The sequence below is a fragment of the Mus pahari genome, chromosome 22 (genome assembly GCF_900095145.1).
Source record: "Mus pahari chromosome 22, PAHARI_EIJ_v1.1, whole genome shotgun sequence".
In the NCBI taxonomy this organism is placed as follows: Eukaryota; Metazoa; Chordata; class Mammalia; order Rodentia; family Muridae; genus Mus; species Mus pahari.
Window position 1 is genome coordinate 27315047 of NC_034611.1, and position 17788 is coordinate 27332834.

Here is a 17788-nt window from a genome sequence, read left to right on the forward strand (position 1 = left end):
TTGTTGTTCTTCCTATGGACTGCAAACCCCTTCAGCTCCTTCAGTACTTTCTCTAAACGCTCCATTGGAGACCCCATGGTCAATCAAATGGCTGGCTGCAAGCATCCATTCCCCTCTGTATTTGCCAGGCTCTGGCAGAGCCTCTCAGGAGACAGCTACATCAGGCTCCTGTCAGCAAGCACTTCTTGGCATCCACAATAGTGTCTGGGTTTGGAGTCTGTATATCAGTTGGATCACCAGGTGGAGCAGTCTCTGGATGGCCTTTCCTTCAGTCTCTCTGCTCCACACTTTATCTCCATATGTCCTCCTGTAAGTCTTTTGTTCCACCTTCTAAGTAGGACTGAAGCAGCTACATTTTGTCTTCCTTCTTCTTGAGCTCCATGTGGTCTGTGAATTGCATCTTGTATATTTGAACCTTTAAGGCTAATATCCACTTATCAATGAGTATATACCATGTGTGTTCTTTTGTGATTGGGTTACCTCACTCAGGATAATATTTTCTAATTTCATTCATTTGCCCAAGAATTTCATGAATTCATTTTTATAATAGCAGAGTATGATTCCATTGTATTAATGTATCACATTTTCTGTATCCATTCCTCTGTTGAAGGACATCTGGGTTCTTTCCAGCTTCTGGGTATCATAAATAAGGATGATATGAAAATAGTGGAACATAGGTTCTTGTTATATCTTAGAGCATCTCTTGGGTATATGACCAGGAGTGGTATAGCTGGGTCCTCGGGTAGTACTCTGTCCAATTTTCTGTGGAATCACCAGACTGATTTCCAGAGTGATTATACCAGTGTGCAATCCCACCAGAACTGGAGTCGTATTCCTCTTTCTCCACATCCTTGCCAGCATCTGCTGTCACCCGAGTTTTTGATCTTAGAAATTCTGACTGGTGTGGGGTGAAATCTCAGGGTTGTTTTGATATGCATTTCCCTTGATGACTAAAGATGTTGGATATTTCTTTAGGTGCTTCTCAGCCATTTGGTATTCCTCAGTTGAGAATTCTTTGTTTGATTCTGTAACCCATTTTTAATAGGGTTATTTGGTTCTCAGGAGTCTTAAGTTCTTGAGTTCTTTGAATACATTGGATATTAATCCTCTATCAAATATATTATTGGTAAAGATCTTTTCCCAATCTGTTGGTGGTCTTTTTGTCCTACTGACAGTGCCCTTTGCCTTACAGAAGCTTTGCAATTTTATGAGGTCACAATTGATGATTGTTGATCTTAGAGCACAAGCCATTGGTGTTAACTGCAGGAACTTTCCCCTGTTCCCTGTGGGCTTTTCCCCACTTTCTCTTTTATTATTCAGTGTATCTGATTTTATGGGGAGTGTATCCTTGATCCACTTGAACTTGAGATTTGTACAAGGAGATAAGAATGAATCAATTCACATTCTTCTACATGATAACTGCCATTTGAGCCAGCACCATTTGTTGAAAATGCTGTCTTTTATCCACTGGATTGTTTTAGCTCCTTTGTCAAAGATCAAGTGACCATAGGTGTGTAGGTTCATTTCTGGGTCTTCAGTTCTACTCCATTGATCTACCTGCATGCCTCTATACCAATACCATGCTTTTGTTTTGTTTTTGTTTTTTGGTCTGTAACACAGCTTGAGGTCAGGAATGATAATTTCCCCTAGAAATTCTTTTTTTGTTGAGAATAGTTTTTACTATCCTTGTTTTTTTGTTATTCCAAATGAATTTGCAAATTGTTCTTTCTGTATCTAAGAAGAATTGAGTTGGAATTTTGATGGGTATTGCATTGAATTTATAGATTGCTTTCAGCAAGATGACCATTTTTACTATATTAANCCTGCCAATCCATGAGCATAGGAGATCTTTCCATCTTCTGAGATCTTCTTTGAGTTAATTTTATATCCGGCCACCTTGCTGAAGTTGTTTATCAGGCTTAGCAGTTCTCTGGTGGAATTTTGGAGTTACTCAAATATACTATCATATCATCTGCAAATTGTGACATTTTGATTTCTTCCTTTCCAATTTGCATGCCTTTTATCTCCTTTTGTTGTCTAACTGCTCTGGCTAGGACTTTGAGTACTATATTGAATAGGTAGCAGGAAAGTGGGCAGCCTTGTCTAGTTCCAGATTTTAGTGGGATTGTTTCAAGTTTCTCTCCATTTAGTTTGATGTTGGCTACTGGTTTGATGTATATTGCCTTTATTATGTTTAGGTATGGGCCTTGAATTCCTGATCATTCAAAGACATTTATCATGAAAGGGTGTTGAATTTTGTCAAATTAGTTGTCAGGATCTAATGAACTATAATGTGTTTTTCTTTGATATGTATATGTATCAAACTTATGGTTTGTCTGGGTGAGGGTTTATTTATCTTGTTGATTTTCTCAAGGACAAGCTCCTGGTTTTGTTGATTCTTTGTATAGTTCTTTTGTTTCTATTTGGTTGATTTCAACCCTGAGTTTGATGATTTCCTGTTGTCTACTTCTCTTGGGTATATTTGCTTCTTTTTGTTCTAGGGCTTTTAGGTGTGCTGTTAAGTTGCTAGTGTATGCTTTCTCTAGTTTCTTTTTGGAGTCACCCAGGGCTATGAGTTTTCCTCTTAGGACTGCCTTCATTGTGTTCCCTAAGTTTGGATATGTTGTGCCTTCATTTTCATTGAATTCTAAAAAGTCTTTATTTATTTCTTCCTTGATCAAGTTATCATTGAGTAGAGCGTAGTTCAGCTTCCATGCATAATTGTGTTTTCTGCTGTTTTTTTGTTGTTATTGAACACCAGCCTTAGTCTGTGCTGATATGCTAGGATGCATGGGATAATTTCATTCTTCTTGTATCTGCTGAGGCCTGTTTTGTGACCAGTTATATGGTCAGTTTTGGAGAAGGTTTCATGAGGTGATGAGAAAAGTTATATTCTTTTGTTTTGGGATGAAATATTCTATAGATATGTTAAATCCATTTGGTCCATAACTTCTGTTAGTTTCACTGTATCTCTGTTTAGTTTCTGCTACCATGTTCTGTCCATTGATGAGAGTGGAATGTTGAAGTCTTCCACTATTATTGTGTGAGGTGTAATGTGTGCTTTGTGCTTTAATAAAGTTTTTTAGGAATGTAGTTGTTCTTGTATTTGGAGCATAGATGTTCAGAATTGAGAGTTCATCTTGGTGGGTTTTCCTTTGATGAGTATGGTATCCTTCCTTATCTTTATTAATAATTTTTGGTTGAAAGTCAATTTTATTCTATATTAAAATAGCTACTCCAGCTTGTTTCTTGGGACTCTTTGCAGGGAGAACTTTTTTTCTGCCTTTTACTCTGAGGTAGTGATTGTCTTTGACTCTGAGGTATATTTTATTTCCTGCATGCAGCAAAATGCTGAGTCCTGTTTACATGTCCAGTCTGTTCATCTATGTCTTTTTATTGGAGAATTGAGTCCATTGATGTTCAGAGATATTAAGGAACAATGATTTTTGCTTCCTATTATTTTCCTTGTTAGAGGTGTGATTACATTTGTGTGGTTCTCTTCTTTTGGGTTTGTTGAAAGAATACTTTCTTGCTTTTCCTAGGGTGTAGTTTCCCTCCTGGTGCTGGGGTTTTCCACCTATTATCTTTTGTATATCTGAATTTGTGGAAAGATATTGTGAAAATTTGTTTTTGTCATGGAATATCTCGGTTTTTCCATCTATGGTAATTGAGAGTTTTGCTGGTTATAGTAGCATGGGCTGGCATTTGTTTTCTCTTAGGGTCTGTATGACATCTGCCAAGGATTTTCTGGCTTTTAGAGTCTCTGGTGAGAAATCTGGTATAATTATGATAGGTCTGCCTTTATATGTTACTTTACCTTTTTCCCTTACTGCTTTTAATATTCTTTCCCTGTTTTGTGCATTTAATGTTTTGATTATTATGTGACAGGAAGAATTTCTTTTCTGGTCCAGTCTATTTGGAGTTCTATAGGCATATGTGCATATTTAGAGAGAGAGAGAGAGAGAGAGAGAGAGAGAGAGAGAGAGAGAGGAGAGAGAGAGAGAGAGGATATTTTCTTTATTTGCATTTCAAATGTTATCCTTTTCCTACTTTCCCTCCCAGAAACCTCTATTCCATCTCCCCTCCCCCTGCTTCTATGAGGCTGTTCCTCCAGTCACCCACCCACTCCTGCCTCCCTGTCCTTAATTCCCCTACACTGGGGCATCTATTGAACCTTCATAGGAAAAAGAACCTCTCCTCCCATTATAGACTCTGGCTTCTATTAAGAACAAGTGGCCATTGTAAGTGATATTTCAAATGGATGCAGAGTGCAAAAACCTTCAGTTCTGACTATCTTAGTCTAATAAAGATGTTTTGTGTTTGGTAAATTTGAATGCTGAGAAATAATCTGCTTGTGCTAAGTCCAACATCAACACATATATGAACTCGTATCATTAAAAATCACCAACTAATCATAAACTAGCAACTATTTTAATAGCAGTTGATATATATTTTGTTAGGATAAATACTACCTTAGTTTGACTCAGAATTTCCTGAAGCTGTCCTCTATATTATTCATAAAGTTAGAACATAAAAAGAAGGCACCATTAAAAGCAGCTTAACTGGGAAGCTAATTGTAGATACACAATCTTCTTTGGGAATTGAACTTTTAATCTCCTTACATAACAGTAGATCATGATGTTCAATTAATTGAAATGCTTCTAGTTAGCTCACTAGATAAAAATAAATAAGCAATAATAGTCTACACTTGGTACCAACAATGAGAAAACTTTACACACATACTTCATCCTTATTCACAGAACAAATTCATCACAATATGATTACTGTTCATCATATACTAACATAAGGATTTTTCAAAACATTTATTCTATTAGTCACAGCCTAAACTAATATAGTATTCATTAGTCACAGATGCTACTAGCTATTAACGATTTCCTGAAGGCATTTTTACCCTTAATGTCTGTTACATTTTCTGCTCATACATTTTAATTATAAATTTAAGACTTCAAGTGTTATAATCAAGAAACAGAAAGTATTGCTAGTGACTGAAGTACTTCATTTAAAATCATGTTAGGGCCTCAAATTTCCTTGTCAGCTGAATTGTTTCATATGTGCTTACATTGCACCTGTAGAAGACTGAAGAAAAATTATTAATAATAATAATTTAATATTTATTAATAATAATTTTAATAATTATTAATATGCTGTTTGTTACACAAAATTACCATTGAAAACCATTCTAAATAGAGTTTTAGATACTTTATGATACAAAAGTTCTTTTGACTATCAGTTTCTATAACTCCACCTTATGAATTTGGGGGTCAATAAATATTCAATGCCATCAACTCAAGAAAAATTTTAATATATTTGGAAGTTTTATTTGAGCATTTTTAAATCTAAAGCTAGTAGTTTACTAACTGCTTAAAATATAAAAAATATATATATATAAAATAAATGTCTTTAGTCCCCTGGGAACATGATATGATCTGTAGCTATGTACAATACAGAAAAAGCAACGTGACTTTCTTGTCCATTGTTGATATTGTGCTGTGGTTTAACAAATCTATGCTGTGGTTTTACTGAGAACATTGTGTTGTCCATAGAAACTGCTTCTCACAATGCTGCTTGGGATGACTGGATGCTACTGCTGTCTGCAACATCTCGATTTATCTGCATGGAGATATATCCTCACCCTCAAAAGTGATGATAAAGATGCTTTCCTCAGCAGAGCTTGGGACTGTTTTATATACACTCAGACAAAGACAGAACAGGTTACTGTTTATATATGCTTCTCTCTCTCTCTCTCTCTCTCTCTCTCTCTCTCTCTCTCTCTCTCTCTCTCAATATTGTTTAGTTAATTGATAAATATTTACTGAGTACTTGATTTATACACAATAATGTTTGTAAGTCGCCATACTCCCTACCATGTATATTCTTCCCCAAACTTCAGCCACAGAAGAAATTAAAATAGAATTAAATGCTTTGTCTTCTGAATGATTATAAACTGTAAAAAGTAAATAATTTAATTACTTCCTTTCCGGCCTAAGTACATCTACTCAGTACAGAGAAATTTTATGACTCAGCCAATCTTCAGAATTATTACTAGCTTATTATCTTCTCCTAAAAATAGATATTGCTCCAATAAACTGGCTTCTGTTTGTTTACACATAAGTCATTTGGGAAGTTTGTGGACTGTTCACTGGTTATTTCCTTTATTTTCAGAGGTTACTCCTCTCTTGAATTATACTTAGGCTATTTGAATTTAATTCAGAGGAATCTTAGAGAATTGCTTAAATCTTCTTAATCATAATAATTCAAAACACAACTTCAGTTGTTGTTTGTAAGGTTTAAGATACTCTACTTACTGAAGCATGCAGGGTTTTTTTTTTCTTTCTTTCTTTTATTATTTATTCTTTAACGTTTTTTTTTTATACCAGTCTACCCTCCCACTGTTCCACATCCAACACCTCCTTACCTCACCCTCTCATTCCCTCCCCCCATCTCCAAGAGGATGTCCCCACACCCTCCAACCCCACCAGACCTCCCCACTCCCTGGGGCCCCAAGTCTCTCAGAGGGTTAGTTGTATCTTCTCTGACTGAATCCAGACCCCACAAATCTCTGCTGTATATGTCTTGAGGACCTCATATCAGCTGGTGTATACTGCCTGGTTGGTGGCTCAGAGCCTGAGAGATCCCAGGGGTCCAGGTTAATGGAGACTGCTGGTTTTCCTATAGGGTTGGTCTCCTCCTCAGCGTCTTCTAACTTTTCCTTAATTCAACCACAGGGGTCAGCAGCTTCTGTCCACTGGTTGGGTGTAAATATCTTCATCTACTCTTTGAGCTGCTTGAGCTTTTTGGCAGGCAGTCAGGATAGGCCCCTGTTCGTAAGTACACCATAGCATCAGTAATAGTGTCAGTCCTTGGGGCCTTCCCCTGAGCTGAATCCCAATCTGGGCCTGTAACTAGACCTTCTTTTCCCCAGGATCTTCTCCAATTTTGTCCCTGAAAAGTTTTCAGACAGGAAAAAGGATGGGTCAGACTTTTGTGGGATGGCAACCCTATCCATCTCCACATGATGCCCTGTCTTTCTACTTGAGGTGCACTCTACAAGTTCCCTCTCCCCACTATAGGGCATTTCATCTAAGGTCCCTCCCTTTGAATCCTGGGAATTTTTCACCTTTCAGGTCTCTGGTATATTCTAGAGGTCCCCACCACCACCCCCACTGCCTACCTCCTGAAGTTGACTGTTTCCATTTTATCTGCTGACCCTCAGGGCTTCAGTCTTGTCTCCCCCATACCTGATCATGTATCCCTCTTCCCCTCCCTGACCCTTCCCACCCAGGTTCCTCCCTCCCCCACCTCCTATGATTGTGTCTTTTCCCTCCCAAATGGGATTGAGGCATCCTCACTTGGATCCTTCTGCTTGTTAACCTTCTTGAGTTCTGTGGATTGTATCCTAGGTTTCATATATATATATATATATATATATATATATATATATATATATATATATGGCTAATATCCACTTTTTAGTGAATGCATACCATGCATATCCTTTTGGGTCTGAGTTACCTCATTCAGGATGATATTTTCTAGTCCATCCATTTGCCTTCAAAACTCATGATGTCCTCATTCTTAATAACTGAGTAGCATTCCACTGTGTAAGTAAATCACGTTTTCTGTATCCATTCTTCTGTTGTGAGACATCTGGCTTCTGACTATCACAAATGAGGTTGCTATAAACATAGTGGAACATGCTAGTGAACATTTGTTCTTATTGAAGGAATGGAGTTACTGTGGTTTCATTTTCTTTTTATTACCAGTCATTGCAAGTAAGACAATTTTCTGCTTATTTGGGGGTGGGCTTAAAGAAGCTTACTTAAAATAATGATCTGTTTTGTAAGAGGTGTCATAGACACCACAAATGGTAGGCGAAGGGCACAGAGTGCTCACATGTGAAAATATAAGTCAGATGGCAACATAGTGTCATGCTTACTGTGATCAATAATTTAGTGTCAGCAAACTTAGGCCATCATGTTGTTTTAATTGTATTCCATTTTCTTGACATGAAAAATAGAAGTTTCGTGCTTCTTCAAAATGCAAAATACAAAAAAAAAGAAAAAAAAAGAAAAAAGAAAATCAAGTTTACATGGGTGTTTCATGTGTTAGCATCCATAAGCATCATTCAAGAGAAATGATCCACACCAATGCTGGAGTATCCATACCACAGTTGTTACTTAGTCCGAGTCCTGTTTGATAATATTACCTTTCCTTGAAGGACTCATCAGTGATAGGATTTCATGTTCCCATCAGGGGCTGACTTAAGGTGGGGAATTTTTACCTCCTGTTGTACACAAGTCATTTTTGTCTCCTTCTGAGTGGTAGGTTAAAGCTTTCTACTTTTCTGTGGGAGAAACAGAATGTCTTCTAAAAACATTGAACATTAAGGCTTTCATTTACTGAAGCATATAATCTAGTAAGAGTATATGGACAATAATACAATAAGCATTTGAGTTCCTATGTTTCAGGTACTCAGGTAACTACTGTGGAGACATGGAGATGATCATTCAGGGAGCTTGCCTTAGGTGCATTGGAAAGTAGAAATTGGACCACAGCAGTCATACATCTTCAAAGACGTTGCTCTGTGGGACTGTGTAAAGCAGCCTGTTTTCTGGTCGAGCTAGGTTTAAACCCTGGAGACCCAGCAGATGTTCCTGCATGGGACAGAAGGTGTTTGCCACATCCCCAGACACCAGCCTCCTGACAGGATGCCTTAGCTCTGAATAATTCTGTGGCCATCAGTTATTTAGGGCAATGCCCCAAGCCCCTGGTATTCTGTCTCCATTCTCACAGTCATCAGGTAGGCTTGGCCCACTATAAAAAGGGCTGCTTGCACTTCTCCCTCTCTTACTCTTACTCTTGCCTGTCTCTCTTGCCTTCTTGCTCCCCCTCACTCTGCATTCCTTTCCTACCTTCTTTCCGCTTGGCCATAGCCAGCATCTATTACTCTACTCCCTCTCTTTGCCTTTCTTTGCCTCTACTACCCATTTAGCTACCCTTCTCAGACACTCCTCCATGCAAAAGGTATTTAACCTCCGGCCTGCCCTGAGAAAAGTGGGTACAGTTTCACTCATCACAACTCTCTGCCATGACAATAAATGCCTTAAAACCATGGACTGCCTCTTCTCCTTGGGACCCAGTGAGGGGAACAATGGAGCAGGTCTTCCTCTAAAGAGCTGGGAGTCTAATCTCCTGCAGAAGGCCTCTCAGATTTCTCAGCCACAGCCTCCACCAAGCCAAGCCACACACCCAAGCAAGTCAAGGACTCTCCTCCTCTCCTGCCCCTTTCCCTTCAGCCCTAGGCCACAGCCAGCCCCACCCTACTCCCTGCAGGCCCCTACTCCATTGTCAGCTCTTCTGAGACATCCATCTGTGTCTGAGGTTGCCCAGGAGTTTGAGAACCTGTCACCCTCAGCCTCCTTGGCCACTCAGGGACCCCAGAGCCAGACTCTTCCACAGCACCCAGCAGTGTCTGTGGTGCCAGAGCTGACTCAACAGTTCCATGTACACCCCAGACTGAGGCTCTCCACCCCCAGAGCGGGGTCCTGAGGCTTCTCACAGCCTGATGCCCAGGCTTGCATTGGAGTAGGGTGTGTGCAATCAAACTTACTGCGTCCTGCCTCTGTGAGCAGCTCTAGCTCTGTGGTGGGCCAGATGCGGGGCCCCTATTTTCACCCATATTGCTCTATTTCCACCCACATTGCTCTATTTCCTCTACTCTCCATCAGCTATGGAAATCTCCTTTATTCCCAGTCCATAGCTGAAAGGTGATCTGCATCATTATCCATTCAAGATACTCTCCCAGCGTATTCACACTATGCCAAGGGCTGAATTAAAGGACACCATAGGCTGAGGAAGCGAACAGGGCGATAGCAAAACAGGTACCCAGCGCTGGATTTAAAATGAGAATTGATAAAGATCTCTATGTGTGACACAGGTACAATAGAAACAGCAGAGATCGACTATCCATTTGTTCATGGTAGAGTAGAGGAAAGAGAGTTGGAGGAGGCCAATAGCCTGCTTCAGCTAAAGAAACAAGAAGAGAAGCATCAATGCGAAGAGAAGCTATCACACATGGGCAAGACATTGTATTGGTTACTATCACACCTTAGGGCAGATACCTGACAGAAAGAGCTGAAAGGAGAAAATAGACCATGGTTCATGGTTTGGGGGGCATTCCAATTTATCACATGGGGCAGGCAGCTTTATCTGTAGTAGCAAAGGTAGAGAGAAGGACATCATAAAGACTCAGAAAACAGAGAGATATTAGTCTTTAAAGGTCTAGCCTTGCACCGACCTCTACCAGCTGAGTAGAACCTTCTAAACACCTCATAGCATTTCCAAACAGTGCCACCAGATGTGAAACAAACACTCAAGCCATGAGCCTGTGGGGGACATTTCACTTTTAATAACAAAGAGGTATGAATAGAAATAAGAAAAGGCAAAGTAATTAAAAATAATTTGCTATAGGAGGTGTTCAGAGCAAAAAGCAGAGACCCCAGTTGAAGCCAGGGAGTTAGACAACAATCAATAATAGCTGGCCCAGGATGTCTTGGCCAGAAATTTAGATCTTATCATTTAGAATGGAGAGTGGCTGAGCTGATGGAACTAGACAAATGGTCAAATTTATGTTGAAGATCAGCTGCTTTTACTCATGTTGGCTTCTTCTGCTATGTCATTGCAAAATATCTGGTCAATCAAATAAAAGAGTGCTGCTAGTAAAACTTGTCAACCAGTGCTACCCCAAACCCTCCCCTTGTCTTCCTCTTGCTCACTGGAAAAAAACATAAAAAAACAAAAAAGCAAACAAACTCATTCTTGAGAAAAATCTTGTTAGGGCAAAAGGTTTACTATGATTCACACAGAGAGAGTCTAAATAATCAAAATTCATGTTCATCATCTCAGATCTCATCAGGAAAGTTTTGTGTGTGTGTGTGTGTGTGTGTGTGTGTGTGTGTGTGTGTGTGTGTGTGTATAGCAGATAGCAGTTTATGTAGAAATTCATAGCTGATCAAGATCCAAAGAGTAAGTATATGTGGAGTGCTCATTCACAAATGAGGCATCTATAATCCTCTTTTCCCTAAGACCAGTTGTCATGGGCTGAACAAGATCTGTACAACGTCAAGGCAGTCAAAATTCCAGCACAGAGAGAGGGTGGACTCATGAGTCCCTTGACCCCAACTAAGGAGCTATTGATAGCTGATAGCTTCTGGGAAACAGAGTCTGCTTTCTTTAATGATACATTCACTGCTATGTTGCCCACTCTCCAGTGGATGGCCTCACATTCATGAATATATATGGCCAGCAAAAACTGGAATCAGTGGGCTATTAAAAACAGGGAAAATGTTTCAGCAGATAAAGTGCCTACTGCACAAGAATAATGATCCTAATTTAGATTCACACACAAAAGCACACCAGCACACATGTGCCCTCCAATCCCAGTACTAGAGAGGTAGAGACAGAATGCTCACTGTGGCTTGCTTACTGGCTAGCTAACTTAGTCAAACCAAGGAGTTCCAGGGGTCATGACTAGAAAAAAAAGGTAAAGATTGATTTGTGGATGATACCCAAAGTAAACCTCCAGGCTGCACACACACACACACACACACACACACACACACACACACACGCACACACACCACAGAGAGTGTGAGACAGATACAGAGAGAGACAGAGACAGAGATGGAGACAGACAGAGACAGGCAGACAGATTGACAGACAGACAGACACACACACACATACACACACACACAGAACAGTTCGTATTAAAAAAATAAGTGCTTACACAAGTTGGTAACATTCAATAGCACAAAACATCAAAGACATCTGGGTTCTGGGTGAGGAGTTTAACAATTCTTGATCCTAGATCCGTGCCTCTCAGAGGTTGCAGACCTCAGTCTACATCCAAACAGAGACTAGATTACACAGACTTTTATGCCAGAGATATGGAATCAAAATCTGGATGAACAGACAAGGTAAGTTTAATAGTAAAGTCGGGTTTCATTACTAGGTATGGGCACTTTGGCAAAAAAAAAAAAAAAAAAAAAGACTACTTGCTTTAAATTAGAACCTTCACGCATGTTTCACTAGTTAATCATTCACATATATCCCTTTGTTTAAAATTAGGCACAGTTAGGTGAGCAATTAGAAAGGAACAAAAACAAGGCAACGGGCAGCATGATCATTTTTTAAACAATTCAACTGAACTTGTTTAATCCTCTCATCTTAAATTATTCAAAGGGGCATTTTGATTCCCGAAAGTTCATAAACAGAGTGCAAATCACCCAAGCAGAAGTAATTTGCTGCTTTTAAGTCAAAGCCCTGCTTAGCTAGGGAGTCAGCTGTAGGAATTAACCAGAACAAAATCCTGATTAAACCGCTAATTGGTTTGTCTACTAATGGAAAGAAAAACAAAGCACATCTCTTCTCTTCAAGATACAGGGTCATATCATCGGACGTCTTTCAGACCTGCCTCAGAGAAGATGTTAAAATCACTGACAGTAAAATTCAACAAAGTGAATCCCATGGAAGGGAGGATAGAGAAGAAACTCTGCCCTGACCTGGGTAGATCTCAGCCAACCATAGCACAGGTATGTTCTTTATGTTCCTAAGTCAGTCTTCAGTCTCATCCTTTGTCTGCTGATGGATGCTAATAAGTGCTGCCATATGGAAGATTGCTCAGAAGTTGTATGGTAACATCTAGGTTGGGTACTGCTTAAGCCATGTTCTTATTAATTTATATATTTTGCATATGTGTATTTAAAGGGAGTATAATAATGTTAGGGGACATATTTGTACATATTTGAAGAGTTTTGTTGCTAATTTTGTTTTCTCATAGGTTACAGCAAAAATCGATAATAGGTCTTTTTCTTGAAGAACATGAGAGTTTTCAGCACTAACTATGCACTGGGCAGTGTACTGAGCCCTTTCCAAGCATTGATGTCTGTGAGACAGAGTCTTGCTCTAACACTGCTAACACACAGCTAGACCATGACTGAGGCTGTAGGAAATCCCACTCCATAAGCATTACAACAGAAGCCTCAAACCCCAGCCCATCTTCATGGTGACAGGTGAGAGGGAGCTATGAGTCAGCCTTTCCAGATGAGCTCTGCCCACAGACTACAGGACACTTAGAGAGAAAGCAGAAGAAGAGATGCTTTCCAAGACCCATCTCTGGATGAGAGCTTAGACTAAACCCAGGCAGAGCAGTTCTTGAGTATAGCCCGTGTGGCAGTTACAATACTGGGGTGAGTAGACCCGCTGAATGCTTGGTGTCTGTCCTTTCTAAGTATAAGTGGGAAATAGGTGAAACAGGTTTTTTTTTTTAAGTTTTCTATTAAAATATGCTAAATCTAACAATCACAAAATATTAGAATGTTTTGTTCTCCCATAAAGTACAATCATTCTCCATGGCATATAAATAAAATTAATTTGAATTCAATAAGGAAATATCTAAAAGTTAAACAAACCATATTGTATTGTGCTTTCTAAAATAGCCTTTAAAAGTTCAATGAAAAATTTTCCATGAAATTTCTGTTTATCAGGAACTGATAGCTAAAGATATACAAAGCCAGCCCAATACAAACATGTTCCTTTTCTTCTGACCATGACATTGTTCATATATCTATATTTTATACAACATGTAAAGATGACAATGCAAATTTTTACAAATAACACCAAAATATGATGCGCAATAAGTTGTACAGATTATTATTATTATTATTATTATTATTATTATTATTATTATTATTATTTGTCGATGCTCTTGACTTACTTCTTCACTATGTGCATGTAGTTAGCCACTCAAGCAATTTTATATTCTATAAGAAATAACCCCAGCCTTGCCTAACACATGTGGTTACTGTGAGACTTAAATGAAGTTACCTGATATACAGTCTTCAGTACTCATGCATAATGTCAAAGACTCCACATTATGGCGCACAAGATATTCAGTCTTTGTCCCTATCTACTTGCTCATCTTCCACCCCCATCGCAACTATACCTTGGGTTTTTTGTTCTGTCTTAGCTGCCTACCTGATCTACTTCCTCTTTTCATTTGTCCCTTCCTTTCTACCGCTAAACAAATGACTTTCAAGCACCATTTCTATTCCCTACAGGTATTTTCTAATGACATACATTTCCTTTTGGGGGATGGAAGCTGGAGGCCAGTATTCTGGTCTATGTGTATGGTCAGTCTTATGTATGTGTGCAGGGAAGCCAGAGGCTAATCTCAGGTGCCATTCTTCAGGAGCTGCCCATCACATACTGATACTTAAGGCTCACCACTTCAGCTAGGTTGCTGTTCTGGAAGCTCCCGAGATCTTGTGAGATGCAGCCCCAGCATTGGGATTACACATGCCTGCCACCATATCTGGATTTTTATGCCCAGGTCCTCATCCTTGGGCACCAAATGCTTTACCAACTATCTCCCCATACTATTTTTTCACACTCAACAGTTTTCTGTTCCCTCTACTAAAGTTTGGCAGCTGACCTTTCTACCCTCTAACCTTTGTGATGTGTCAGTGCGTCTGTATAGGAACATCATCAGTTAGCAACTATAGGAACATCATCAGTTAGCCACTATAGGAACATCATCAGTTAGCCACTATAGGAACATCATCAGTTAGCCACTATAGAACATCATCAGTTAGCCACTATAGAACATCATCAGTTAGCCACTGGCTATATCCAGTGTGACATAATTCCATTTCAAAGGAAAAGTTAGGAAAATGTTGATACACATGAAGAACTCATGAAGAGGACAAAGTTAGTAATGATAGAATGAAACTGCCACCTCCTCTCCATTGTTCTACCACTCACAAGCCTGAAGGGCCAATGCTAGGGCACCCTAAAGACCAAAATTGGGAGGATCATATGCCAGGGTTACATTGACAAAAATATTTTGTGAATTGTGGGAGGAAGGTGGTCAAAGCTGATCTGATAGTAAGTTATTCAACAGGCAGGTTGAAAATATCTCTTTAGGTAGAGGTTAAGCATTTTTAGGAAATCATAGATAGATGTTCGGTTTTAATAATCACACTGATAACTGAGTGAGATCAGTGACACTTCACATTCAACTTCATGCTGAAGTAACTACAATCTCTGTTTTGTTTCCCAAAGGGAGACAACCAAAGTGAAAAAGAACCTCTGAGGAGCAGGACACCAATCACCGTTGAAAAATCACACAGCAAAGAAGGTCAGAATGTTACCTGTGGCGGTGGTAGTTGGGGCATGGGGTAAAATACAAAGAGGAAGATCAGAATGTTATCTATGGAAGGGGGGGAGTAAAATATGTCTTGGTATAAAATATGGTATTTGAAAAATATTTGTCTTTGGCCCAGCAGATTGTCTAAACTACAGACAGTTTGAAGAACTGTATTATTTGTGAAAATAATGTTTCTTCATTCAATCTCTCGTTCATGTATTCAGTACACTAGATACAGTGTCTTGCATGGATGTATGTGCATGCATTTATGCGTGTGTGTGTGTGTGTGTGTGTGTGTGTGTATGTGTGTGTGTTGTATGTGTTTAAGTGCACTTAATGATGAAGATGTATATGGAAACCAGATGTGAGCATCAGCTATGCTCCTCAACTGCTCTGCATCTTATTTGTTGAGACAGGGTCCCTCACTGAACCTGTAACTCACCACTTTTAGCTATACTGGCTGGATAGCAAACCCTAAGGACACATCTATCTCTGACCCCCAGTTCTGGGATTCCGGCCTGACATCACTATGCCCAGCTTTTATATTGGTGCTGGTGATCAGAACTCCAAGCCTCATGCTTTCAGAACCACCCAGTCTTATTTCCAGCCTCTCACTAGATAATTCTTGATTACCTACCATGTGTCAGGTACCTTTCCTTGGCCTTGAGGTACAGAGATAGACAGCAGAATCCTAATCTTCGTTCATGATAAAGTTAGGTTACCGAAATCTTAAATGGCTCATGAAGAAGCTCATTATGAGCAGAGGACTTGAGGCAGTGAGGAGTTATTAAGACAATAAAGCAGATGCAGCAGCACGAGCTTCAAGCTTCATTGCCCCTCTCTTCTGTACCCTGTCAACTGGAAAGCTCATATGCCTAAGGCTGCACACTCAGTTCTACATGGATAATTCCAAATCCATATCAAGACAATTACTTTTGTGAAACCCAATCCATATTTTCCCGTTGGCACTGCACATATATACCTGCATCTTTTAAAAATAAATTATGATTAAAGCTGAATTAATCTTACTCGAATAAGCTACCTCTCTTCATTGTCTTTGCTACGGTCATGTTTTTGTTAAATTCCTCAAGCTTAAAACCTCACTTCTTATTTTATTTCTCTACCGTGAGTCCTATAAAGTCTGTACCTCATCTGCATCAGTAATATCATAGAACCTTGTTGGCTTCCTTGAAATCTCTACAACAGCATCCTGAGCCAGGCCTTTATTAGTTAAGTCATACCTACCTACACTGCACTCCGGCACTAAGTGGCCTCTTCTCTTTAAGAGTCTGTTTCACTCAATTTCTCTCCCTTTCCCTCAAGCACAAACACTATGGGCATATATATTGCTTTCCTGTAACTACCACTTTGACCACACACCTCAGCTCAAGAGTTGTGAATGCCTCGATACAGCCTGCAGGACAAACATAAACACTTTCACTCGACTTTATAGCACACAGTGCATTCTGTTCTTAACCCCTCTTGCCAACACTTCTTCCCCTCTCTATAAAACCCACATTCTAATCAAGAAAAAGCAGTGGCAAGGGAATCGTTAGAGCAGAATACAGTATTGTTTAGTAGAACAGCACAAAAGTTTAGCATAAAAGCAGATTAAAAAAAAAAGTTTTATTTTACATCTATCAGAAACCTTTATAGTGATTTGTAGTAAACCGAATATTTGGAGTGAAGTACCTTCAGTTTCTATTTGTTGAAACTTCCTATCTCTGAGAAGAAAAAAAAATAGATACATGAAAACCACAGACCATGCTGCAAATAAAGGAAGGATTTGCAGGCTAAGGGAACAGTTAAGTGTCACGGGACTTGCCTAACATATGCAATGCCCTAGGTTCAATCCTTGGCAATAAAGGAGAAAAGATACCTTAAACAAAGAAATAAATCACGAAAAAAGTTGTAAGTAAATAAATTCCTGGTGATGAAAACTGTTGCCATCAGAAGCATCCTTCTGAAAACATGGCCCCATTCATGACCCTCTTTAAGAGAACCCGAAAAAACTTAGATAGAAAAAAAAAATCTGACCTTGGCAGAAAAATATGTAACAGACACAAATAACTGAAATGAAATAAGACATCCCACCCAGAAAAATAATGTTATAAAGATACTGAATCTTTTGGATCAGTGTTACATTGCTATGTTTTTACATTCTTCAATTACTTTCATCATATATTTTTAAAAAGTAAGGAGAAAAATCTCTCTAGATTCCCGAGCATGCGTATTTACTTACTTATTTTTTCAAGACTATCTCTTGGCTTTTTACTGCTCAACTCAGAATGTAAAGAACGCTTTGTGGTGTTAAACAAATGAGGTGTTTCCATCACTGACTTCTTTCTGGGTTTTCCTCCCAGCCAAGAAAGCAGGGCTAGTAGTCAGCATCCCTTACCTGAAGGCATGCCAAAGAAGCATTCCACAGGAAGTTATCCCTCTTGGATGTCATGCACGCTCAGTTCTCATAGCCTATATGACTCAAACGCTTAGATGACATATTGACAAAAGGAGAAGACTTCATTTTGGATAAAAATTCACGTACACAAACTGTCAAAAGTA

At 39.2% G+C, this 17788-nt stretch overlaps 1 protein-coding gene across 1 annotated transcript in view; it reads left to right on the top strand.

Moving 5' to 3' along the window:
• Positions 1-12426: 12426 nt before the first annotated feature.
• The window catches only part of Cngb3 (cyclic nucleotide gated channel beta 3), a 193970-nt gene continuing 188608 nt past the window's right edge, over positions 12427-17788 (top strand). Inside the window, exons 1-2 of the mRNA XM_021222281.1 lie at positions 12427-12611; positions 15142-15217. Coding sequence (XP_021077940.1) covers positions 12504-12611; positions 15142-15217 — 184 coding nt within the window. The 5' untranslated portion in view covers positions 12427-12503. The remainder of the gene's footprint in view (positions 12612-15141; positions 15218-17788) is intronic.